Below are 11,358 nucleotides of genomic sequence, written 5' to 3' on the forward strand. Positions count from 1 at the left end.
GCCTTTTCCGAGTGGCGTGTGCTCTCTGTCCTGATACAAATCCATCACAGTTCAATGCTGCAGCCAGAGGAGCCTGTAGCTGTGGGGAGGCTTATCAGTGGCGGTGCCAGGCGGTAACCGTTCTATTGCAATCACATTGATTTTTAGATCCTGGGTGTGGAATAGTCTCTGCATGGCCCAGTTTGGAGCAGACTGATAAGGCTCCTTGTTTCTTAGCAACCACGCTCTGCCATAGCCAGAAACCTGCCCCTCTGCAGCTGGAGGGGAAAATTCTGTGTCTCAAATTTGTATCTTGAACCAAGGTAAGTCATTCCCCCGGCATATTTCGTTTAAAGGGCTTTCAAATAAAAGGAATGTGTTGGCAAAAGTTCCTCGACGAAGGGAAAGCGTAGCTTCTCTGTCATTAATAAGACATTCTAATTTCTTTCCCTGTTCTTATTTAGACCTGTGTCTTTCCTGGGCATGGAGGTGCCATACGTCCTTCTCTTAACTAGACTCGTAGCAGAAGTTGCCAGCAAATCTACTGAAAGTTCGGTAGGTACTTCATGGTTCTTTGCCACTAGGTGCTATAAAACCAGAAGGATCGGATTATTTTCCTCTCACGTTGCAGTTTCTAGAAGGCTTTTTAATTCAACAGAAATGACCTGTACTGCTAGCGGTCGTTAACTGCAACTTCTGCTGTGGGTCCGTTTGCTACGATGGCTAATTGCCTATTAAAGCATTGAGTTCTTCCTAGTCATGTGCTTGTAGGCTAGCGGGGATGCAACCGGTAACACCTCACACCATGTGGAAAAAGCACCCTGATGATCAAATTAATGCTTTTCAAGCTGCTTGGCAGTTTAACTACAAACAACCCAACACGCCGATACCCAACAGTTAACCTCAAATGGCTGAGAAGCTCTGAAGCAAACACTGCTTCAAGTCACAGAAAAAGGTCAGGGAATAAAATTCTGCTTGCGGGAGAGTTCAGCCAACAAAACTTTTTATGAAACTGGGTGTAAGGATGTTATCTACAGGTGGTTCTTTACTTTAGTCTACCTCCCCATGGTGCGCTGTCAGCGTGAAGTCAGCCTACTGATTTCAGCTTTGACAGTCCCAACTGTTTCTCCTAATAGCTTTGATTTTGTCACCCCTGGATTTGATGGGTTTTGCTGGTAAGCAGAGTAATACTGGCTGTTAAATGTTAGGTGCATTTAAGCTACTTCTATGACTGAATATAGATCAGGTCTCGTTACTTTTGACCAAGAACACTTCACCTCTTTTTAAGACTGATTTGACTTGTTTCTTTAGAGGGATGTGCCTGCAAAACTTTAAAAGATGTGGGAGTTTTGTGGCTTATTTTTCTTATACAGATGCAGACAGTGGATATGCCCAAGTCAATATGGGATGTTACTGATATCTATCAAAAGAACCAGAGAGTTTCTGGCAGCTGTTTATCTCAGAGTTTGTCACAGCTTATTGTAATTTGTAAATAATTTTGAAACTGGCTTTTATAGAAACAAACAAACAGCAAAAAAAGGAGGATAAACTACGTATTGTCAGGATATGTGAAGTTATTCTTTTATACTAAATGCTGAAGGAAGAAGCTTTTGTAGTTCTGCTGGATTGCTCTGCTGAATCTAGATGTTATCGTCACTTGCAATAGGGGCGTTCAGTGAAAACTGGTTTTTGCCAGTAGTATTTCTGAGCAAATCTGTTAGGGCACTTGTGTGATGCTGTGGGAAGGATAACACCCCCCATAACTGTGCTTCACTGAAGAATGTAGCAAGTATATTCCTAAAGCATATTTTTGAGGCTTTGTCCAATGTCAACAGTAGAGTGTGCATGTGTTCTCAAAGTGTTAGTTTGGGTAGCAGCTGCCGGGTCAAAATCAGCTTGTTGGTGCATCTAGCTTGTTCTCTCCTCGTAAGGTTGCTTAATGCAGAAAGAAAAACTTACAGCAAGTTTTGACTGCAGTTACAGCTTATTCCTCTCCATTCTCTGTAGATTCTTTTTTTTTTTTTTTTTATTAAAGCATTTTAGTAAAATTAAGAGCTGTGTGACATGTAGTGTAATTTCTTTTCTTAGGTTTCAGAAACAGAATGCTGTGTGGATATGTTGGATTCAAACAGTTCCTGTCCAGTAACCAACCAGTGCAGTCCAGGTATAGTGTGTGATTTTTAAATGAAATTCCAGCTCGCTTTTGACAGTTAACACCAAAATACAGCACCTGATTAATTGGGGAGTGAAAAAAAAAAAATAATTAGTACAAATAATGTACGTACTGAAGTCTTTCTTCCTCTGTATACACAAGGTAATGCTTCTTATGAGTGACAAACGTTGTTCTGGCATGGTAAGGAGAATAGACGACTATTAATAAGATTATTCTTTCTTTTTGTTTAGTGCGCAGTTGGATTATGTAAAAGCTGTTGTAAATGCTTAAGAGCCCTAAAAGCCCATATAATGAGCATAAAAGACAAAAATGCTGTAATGCCTATTTAAGGGAGCATTAAGAATGACTTCAGCATTGTTTTGTTAGCACAGAATGCTGCGCTCTTCCTTGTGCCACTTAGGTAGGGTTGTTTTCTTCTAAACGGCGTTAAAAACTTCTTTTGTCACTCTCCAGCAGTAGCAAAGGGTGGTCTATTTTTAATGCCATTTTATTTAAAATCAGAGAGTAAAAGCGGTGAAATGGCTTCAGAGCCCACAGGAACCGGAGAATTAGTGACTTAGAAATTGGGGTCAGCTTCTGGGTTCGGTTATTTCCTTGTGATGGTTGTTAAAGCATTTTAAGCCCATCTATTTTCGCCCCTTCGTTAGCGTCTCTAACTGTTGCTTCATTTGATGCATTCATTTCTGCTTCTAAATGATCCTAGATATGGTATAAACGATTGTCTCCAAGTTATGGGATTGTGTTCTATTAAATCTTATTGTAAACCGATAATCTATCGATATCTTTGGTGTCAGATGTGTGCTTTGATCCTTCCTATTACTATAGAAAGTTTTTTGCCCTTACGTCGGGTCTGTTTGTGTTTAGATTAAATGTCAGATGTAATTTATTACTCTGGGCATCAAATCTGCTGCTTTTCTTTAAGGAAAACGTAGCAGCAGAGCTGTTTCCAAATCAGCACCTTACTAATGGTTTGCTTTATGGGATAATTGATACCAGTTTGGCTCAAGGTTCTACAGAACTGGATTTTAGCCAGTTCTAAAAAAAAAAAAAACAGTACTTTTTTTTTTCCTTTAAAAGTAGACTGTAATATGATCGAGCAGGAATATCCTTCTAATCTTCATGTCTCAAGTCTAAGCCTCAAGTGAAACCACCACAGATTTATTCTTTTATATTAAGTTGTTATTGAAGATGTGCCCTAAAGTATTTTTTTTCCTTAACAAAGATGTAACGGCGTGTACATTTAATCATAAATTCAGAGATTTGAACATCGAAGACATAGGCCAAGATGAAAGTTTAATCGGTTTCCAGCCTGCACGGCAGGGTGACTGGTATAAAACACTCGCCATCTGTCACGGAGTAGTTTAACCAGGCTTGGGTTCTTCTTAAAGTGAAACAAATAGTACAGTACTTGAGAGGACTGAGGCATGGGAAAAAGAGTTATGGCAGTATTCTTATTTTTAGCTTGCAATGCTTCAAGTGATTGACTACAGGGATGCCAGTATCTTTTTTTTTTTTTAATCCAAGTATGCTCTTGCTGGTTCTTAGCATCTTTGTCCCTGCCTACTTCTATTTTTGATACTATACATTAAAATGGCATTAAATCTTGTTTTGGCAGCGTATGACCTCTGAAAATAAACACTAAAATCCTGCTTTTTTTTTTTAGTATTGCTGAGGGTAGTCGCAGGTTGTTAGGCACTTCCCATTTTTTCTCAAAACTAAAACATGTGAAGTAGCAAAGGGAGCGATGTTGAAATTGCCCTCTGGGAGCGTTTGCTCGTAACTCTTTCTCCTTTTCAGCCCTTGAAAGGTTATATCTTTTCTGGCATAAACACTTTGAAATGAAACCTCTTAACTTGTGTAATATAATAGAAAGCAGGAGATGTTTGTAACCAGCAGACCAAACAGAGGGAATTTCTGTGGCCTCTATCTCTTTCTGAAGACTAGGAAACATCCCCAGTGTCGCTTTTTGTTGTTTTCAAACCTCTGTGCATCTTATTCTTACGCAGGTTGTTACAGACGATGGAATGAGGATGGTAGTAGCAGCTGCATTAAATGCAAGAATGAAACCCTTCCTGTTTCATCTGTTTCCAATCTGACTGAATGCAGAACTAGTGAGTCATTTTATCATCCCTTTCTTTTGACGGGTGTTTTTTGGTACCAAGATCTCCTGCGTGTGTGGTCCAGCAAAGACTGTTCAAGAAGGCATCAAATGTTGCAGTTCCCTCCCCCGTTGTAAGACTTCAACCTTTTTCCAAAGTCCTAATATACCTTTGAGCTTTTGAATGTGCAACAAAACCTAGGGAAACTTTGAAATGTAGTTTGCAGAAACCCTGCAGAGTGCTGTGGAACCATTCCAGAGTCTAGGAAGGGAGGAAAAGAATCAAAATCTCATTGTGTATTAGAGTAGCTGATCTGCGAAGCCAAGTGCAACAGTAAAAAAAAAAAAAGAAAAAGTAATTATTCTGCCCAATGGAAGTTCTTAAAATAAAAAAGAAAAATCCTAAACATCAAAATGATTAAACTTCCAGGGTAGGACGTCTATCAAACATACAGTGAATACTGAATTTTGTGGCTGCTTCAATCTTTACAGTAAGAAAAAGGCATTTACTGTGGGCGTTTGCTGGGAACTTCTCCAGAGCACAAAATAGCTCAAACTGTACTTGAGTTATTTGAAAAACCTGTGTTAGGAAAGCTAGGTTAGTTTTGTACAGGTGCTCTGGTTGAGAGGTGAGAACCATTCAGTTCCTTGCAAATAGTTTTAGTGAAGAGATAAGAAACTTAGGTCAAGTTTCTGGGAAATGCACTAGTGAATTATTTTCTTTTTGGACAAATTATGATGATGCTTGTTTGCTTCCTTTTTTTTAAAAAAAATTCTTGAAAGTGATTTAAAGAATTAATTTTTCGTGGGAGAGATCAGGAGTCTTACGCAGTTTCAAATAATTACTGAGAAGTATAATAGCCTTTTACTAAGATTTTCAACAAATCTGTAGTTTTTGTCAGATTTCACTTCAAAAAATTCTTTCTGATTACAGCTGGTATCAGAGGAATGAATTTCCAAATGAATATAAGCACAGTAACTCCTTTCATACAGAACATGGGTGAGTAAATGGGAATAGCTATTGAGTGCAGGCTTTGTGATAGTTCACTCCATACCAGCCTCTTCATGACATGACACTGGAAACAAGTTGTAAAATACGTTTTTCTGTAGCACAGGTTTTAGTCGAAATGTAGCAGTCGTTTTTATTTTTTCTGGCTTGTTCTCAACAAAAACCTTTTAGAAGTCTTAGAGCTGAATTTGAAGGCAACTATTTTGCTGAATGGCTCTTTCATCTTGTCCTAGCTTTCTTGAGGTGATTTTTCTGGTGCAGGTTATTTTTGAAACCCCATAACTTGAGTTTTGAACCCTACAGTGCAACAGTTTTGGGTTTGAGGGATGAGGCAACATGTTACGCATCTGTTACATCTCGGTTAGCCTTTCTGTAGGTTGATTTTATCACTGCTGGCCAGTCATTTCCATTTAATCTCCTAAAAATACTTCTTCCACATTGGTAAGAATAAGACGAATTGAGAATACTTAATAGCAGCATTGCACATTTCAGCAAGAGATCGGGTGCCAAATGAAGTGATTTAGTGTTACAGGGTGAGTGCTCTGAAAAAGGAAAGCTGAACAGCCCCGTCGAACTCGGGTGCTGCTGATCCCTTTCTAACGTTTGTCATGGGTGTGTACTTGACTTGAAGTATCTAGTGCTCTTCAGAAGGTGGACTTCTCAAGCAGAGCTTGTCAGATGTATAGTTTGTCTGCAACAAGAACAGTTTTTGCTTCTGAAAACACTTGCTCTTTGGGATCATAATCTTAAATAAATAAACCAGCAGAATAAGGATGCAGGGCATTTTTTCGAGGCAGGGAAAGTGGAATAGAGGTGAGGGAGGGCACCTTTTGGTGATGTCTGCCTCCTTGGGATGGTTTCTGTATCAGTCACGTGTGGAAAACATAATAATGGGTGTACTGGACCAGTGCTACATCGCTGGTTGACTAGTTCTGTCTTTAGGAGATTTCATTTAAGGAATAGAAGAACACTATTAATGTTGAGTGCCTCCAGCACTAGTTTTGAAAGTTATGTAAAAGAAACAGGATGAAAACATTAAAAATTCCTGGCTACCTCCAGGAAAGTAGAGACTGAGGCTTGCCTGACGTTTGGCAGGTGGGGTTGGGGAAGTTGTTCGTGTAACAAAACGAGCATTGAAAGATCTTTGCAAATGTTTCAGTGAGGCCTGTCTGTATATTAAAAAAGACCCCACCTTTTTTTTCCTCCTGTGGACATCAGGAAGTTGATCTTTACCTTTTGTTTAACCCTTCTATTAGAAGAGATTTCTAGTGAGTAATAGTCTTTTCTCTCTCTTTCTCTTTTTCTTTCTTTTTCTTTTTTTTTTTTTTTTTTTGGTACAGGGGGCCCAGAAGTGGCAGCCTCTCTCATCTTAGGGACATTTTTCATCAGTTTATTCCTGATCTTGTCTGTTGCTTCTTTCTTCTACCTCAAACGTGCCAATAAACTTCCTAATGTTTTCTACAGAAGAAACAAAGGTAAAATACTTCTAATTGTCTATTTAATATCTCAAGTTTTGGCCCTTGCTCAGATTCTTAATGTAAAACCTTTTCAATTTCTTCGTGTCAGTGTTCTAACGTAATCTAGCTCCTGCTACCTCTTTTGATCATCCAAAGCAATGCGAACTAATGAACAATTTTTTTCCTGCTATGTGTTTAGAGTGTCGTGTTTTCCTGGCGGTGCAGAGGATGTCTGTTCTCAGTCTAAGTCTGCTCAGGTGCACGTAACACACAGTCTCTCGCTAACCCAGCTATTGGGTTTTGTAGCTTCTAAAGATCTGCCAGAATACAATACTTGATGCTAGTTGTCACTGAATATTCGATATCTCATTTCAAAAAGAAAAAATAAAAAAATCAGTGATTTTTGCACAGAGGGCATTTTTCTAGAACTTCCTGCTTGCTTATTTCAATGCCCAAATGCCAGACACTTACAAAGCCTTACCAAAAGCAGTTGTTGCTTATTCTTGGTTTAGAGGGAAGGGAACTCTCGGCAGCAGGAGAAAAGGAATGGAATCTGAGGTTCGTCAGTATCGCACTACTTATTCAAATGTGTTTGCCCTCTAAATGCAGGATTTACTGAGGCTTGGAAGAGCTGACTGCCTGATGATTATTTTTTTTAAAGCAAACACCCCTTAGCTTTTCTTTTTATAATTAATTTTATTCTTTATTCCTGCAATTCCTATTACTGAGAAATGAAGGCATGGAACTAAAATGCAGTGGCCTGACTTCGTGCCAAAGTGATTCCAGAAAAGCTAGGGAGAGAACACCTGGGATGTGCTCAGCCACAGGGCACCAAGACTTTGTGTAGACATCTGGCTCTTCCAGATGCTTCAGTTTTCTGTGAAGTTGTTCTATGTGTCCACATTTTACTGGTCTTCAATAGCTGGGAGGTGGTAAGCAAAATACAGGGAAGGTGATGTCTCCATTTTGCCCGGTGTTTTGCATGAAACTGAGCCTGATCTATGACTCTGTCTCGCCCCTTCTGTGCAGTCGCTTTGATTCCCATGACAACCTCTAGCACAGCATTTGCTGTGTTAGAGCTCCTTCTGTTGAAAGCAAGCTGTTTACTGGTTAGCTCTGCTAAACAAACAGACCTCCTGTTATTTTTAATTCCTGTCTTACAGAACCAAGCTCAAGCTAGACTGTCACAATAGAAATAAGCTTAAAAAGAGAAAAAGAAGGGGGTGGGTGGGACAACACAACTCCATTGTTTGACTAAGAATGTGGTGTCTAGGCATAGTAACTTCATGGAACATCTCTGTGCTATCATTTCACGTAAAAGAGTACGGCAGTGCCACAGGAACTGCTGGTATCCTGATCACAACTGCCCGACTGAAACCTCTAGGTTGCTTTTGCACGTGTCTTCAAGTAAATTTTAGTTAGTACAAGATTCTCCTTCAGTTTTTAAGCTGGTCAAGAGCTGTCGTGCTCTGACATTTCTAAGCTGGCAGGACAGCAGACCTCTGAGGCTTCAGTGATACTGGTCTGACTTCCACATTTTGTACTGATAGCTCACCCTGGCCCAGCAGGCTAAAGCACCGGTGCTCTCCTTTGAAGGAGAAGCGTTAGAAACATTTCTCTGGCTTAATATCATGTTAGCTTTCGTTCTGTCTGGATGATGATGACCATGTGGCCCATAAAGGCAGCAACCTCTTGTGCAAAAGGGTTGCATCTTCACTGCTCAATTGTTTTCCATTTGTACTGCCTCAAAGCAACATTTCACCTATTGAAGCTTCTTCATATTAAAGAGATACTGCTGTGGCTACCTTCTTTGAAAGCAAAATAAGTCATCCTTGGAGACCTTTGCAACCCTTTTTCTCTCATCTTGAAGGGTCCTACAATGTATTCTGCTAATGGGATTTCTGAATGTTCTGGTCTGGTTTGGTAGTCTTTGACAAAACTATTTTTTTTTAACAATAGAACTGTTCTGTTGCATGCATGTATTTTTAGAAAATTGGCAGTTCTAGCCTTCTAGATTAATGATGGTTAGTCTCTCTCTCTCTCTCTCTTTTTTTAGCCTCTGTTCTCCAGCCTAGTGAAACAGTAAGTAAATTCTGTCTCTCCAGTAGGAACAAGCAAGCTTAAAACATGAAGTAAACAACAACTTAATGTTTTAACAGTTCATTAGGGAGCTGCTTAATCTGATGTATGAGAGACTGAAATAAAATAAAAGATGTTTTGGGTTCTTTGTCCAAACTGGGAAAAAAAGGTGAAAGATGAGTACTGACCGTATGGCTTCTCTTGAGTTACTTTCTCCAAGACAGACTATGAGCACAGTAAATGTTATGGGAACCCAAAACTGTTCCTGTATTTTTTAATGAAAGACTGTGAAGACAAAAGGTGCTTTGTTTGACATGATCATTCTTCTGTTATGCAGGCATCCATGATACCTCCCCCAGCTTCTTCAGGTGAGGAACTGTTCCCTGGGGTAGGCTGCTACAAATATTTTTACCTGTTGGCTTCCCTTTTATGCCTCTCGTTATCGAAAAGCAGGCAGACTATCTCAAAGTGGATATGCTAAGAACACACAGCCAAGTCAAAACAATTACCTGTAAAGCCTGGTGTAGAACTGTGGAATCTGTTGAGGGGACAGAAATCCAATGAAATCTGTCTAGTACCCCTTTTTTGATAGGATTTATTGCTTCAATTAATGGAGGCATACAGTATTGATGGAGTACTTTATATTAAAATAGATCGTTGACAGCTCCTAAAATAGATCTTCGACTTCTCTATCCTAATAGAGAAATCTTACAAGTAGGTGCAATATTTTTTTCATAAGTGCTCAAAAATAAATTATTCAGCCTGGGAACTATTTTCAGGATTGGAATCTTCTTGATAATGCCAGGTTGGCTCATTTGCAGGCTTGCTGATTTGAAGCTTATCAGCTTCTGGAAATGACAGACTGTTTGGAATACACCGGTTTGTGCGTACGTGGTGTGGGGGGGGTGTTTGTAGGTTGGCTCTTTTTAGCAAGGTGGGGTTTTAACACGTGTGAAGCTCAGGCAGAAATTTAGTTCTTGGGGAAGATTTCATCTAATCAGCTTGTCTCAATTTTCCTCCCTGATTTTTCATCGTTTCAACCTATAGATGTTGCTAAGAAGTTTGTACTCTAACCTGCTGTTTTAGTCCAGATCTGGGTAATCAAAGAGCAAAAACTTGCTTTTTGTGGGGCCTCTAAATTGGTGCTACTTCTAGGAAATACTACGTGCTGCTCTTATATTATTAGTGAGGCAATGAGAGCCTAATAAAGCATGAAATATCTAAATATGACTCTCTCAAAATGCATATTTTTTGAAAAGGCAATAGATTACACCTCATCAAGTCAAGGCATTCTTTTAGGTGTCTCTGACCATGTAACGAAGCTCAAAAAGAAGTAGGTAGTAAAGGATATATTTTGCAAATGACAGAAAATTTTCTATCTATACACAAAATGAATTTAGAGTGGCTAAGAAAGTGGATTTATTTGGCCAGGGCAATACAGTAAAACATCTTGGCTCTATGCTTGATCCATGTACTTTCAAGACAATGGCAGAACTTGCAGTGACTTAAAAGTGAGACAGACCAAATCTTCTAAAAAAACTTAAGAAATAGTGGCCTTCTAAGCTCAGGAAAAATTCTGGTCTCACTTCTCATGTACGCATAGGTCTTTTAAATCAAGATGGTGTAATTAAAATTTAATTTTTATTAATGCAGTCTTTAGCTTTTAAACTTTTGTAGATATGTTCCAAACTTGGTCTGAGTCTGGCTGTTAAACTGACAGGCCGTGTTGCTTGTGAAAAGTCTCAGTTTCCTTACCTTAACTGATACATCTATTTGAAAAGAAAGTACAGCTGTGGGGGGGGTTTGTTAGGGCTGAAAATGGAAAGCTGCATGTATTGTAAAATGGAAGAAATAATGGAAATGCCAGCTTGTAACGAGCACCTCATTAGAAGCTTGTTTGAAAAGTTCATTTGCGGACTTTTGCTGCATCAGCTCCACGTAGGGTTTTTTGTGGTGTGGTTTGGTTTGGTTTTTTCTTTTAAGGTCCAGAGTGACTTCAGTCACTCGGGACTTGTTGGATGGCATGTGGTGTGAGGGATGGATGATAAAGGCGTGCTTCTACAGGAGGTGCTAACGCTGTTTCTGTGCCCACCATTTCAGTTCGGAAGCCACGATACGTCAGACGAGAACGGTCACTCGTGACGTCCACGTCGGCTGCTATGATCTCTTCTTCCGAAACCAGGGTCAGCAATGTTTAGCCTTCGTTCTTGCCTGAGGACTTTATAAGTGTGCACGGTGTCGAAGAAACCTTTGCTGAATCCACTGAAGTGCCAGGAAAACATCGCAAGCAGCTGACCTAAGTGGAAGCCAAATTGCTGCGTCAAAGTGTTTGTGCCAAATGTTAACAGAGAAATGAACTAACGCCAAGATGCTGGTGGCAGGCTGCGCCCGGTTCGGTGACCTGCTTTGGCGGTCTTGAAATGCACTATTCCAGCTCTGTGATTCCGTTTGTCTCCTACAGATGCCGTCTTTAAAGTCTTTTTAAAGAATCTGCCTTGCTTTGGTACAGTTTTGGCAAGTTCTTCTTCCTGTGTTGTGATGTGTGCTGTGTCCCCAGAGCTGA

General features: G+C 39.7%; 1 protein-coding gene across 1 annotated transcript; it reads left to right on the top strand.

Annotated features, from left to right (window-relative positions):
* The first annotated feature begins 447 nt into the window (after positions 1-447).
* C20H1orf159 (chromosome 20 C1orf159 homolog) lies at positions 448-11,000 on the top strand. The gene is made up of 8 exons (XM_009950001.2): positions 448-534; positions 2,068-2,143; positions 4,159-4,263; positions 5,185-5,250; positions 6,600-6,734; positions 8,773-8,798; positions 9,133-9,163; positions 10,896-11,000. Exons 1-8 carry the CDS (start codon positions 463-465, stop codon positions 10,991-10,993), a joined length of 609 nt encoding a protein of 202 aa, XP_009948303.1. The 5' UTR covers positions 448-462; the 3' UTR covers positions 10,994-11,000.
* The last annotated feature ends 358 nt before the right edge of the window (positions 11,001-11,358 follow it).

Source organism: Leptosomus discolor, chromosome 20 (assembly GCF_034619465.1).
Source record: "Leptosomus discolor isolate bLepDis1 chromosome 20, bLepDis1.hap2, whole genome shotgun sequence".
Classification (NCBI taxonomy): domain Eukaryota; kingdom Metazoa; phylum Chordata; class Aves; order Leptosomiformes; family Leptosomidae; genus Leptosomus; species Leptosomus discolor.

What these genes read in the sequence shown, in the direction of transcription:
- C20H1orf159 (XM_009950001.2), top strand. Translation starts at nt 463, where the DNA reads ATGGAGGTGCCATACGTCCTTCTCTTAACTAGACTCGTAGCAGAAGTT. An exon ending in TCTGACTGAATGCAGAACTA is followed by an intron (nt 4,264 to 5,184) that starts GTGAGTCATTTT and finishes TTCTGATTACAG; the next exon opens with CTGGTATCAGAGGAATGAAT. An exon ending in TTTCTACAGAAGAAACAAAG is followed by an intron (nt 6,735 to 8,772) that starts GTAAAATACTTC and finishes CTCTTTTTTTAG; the next exon opens with CCTCTGTTCTCCAGCCTAGT.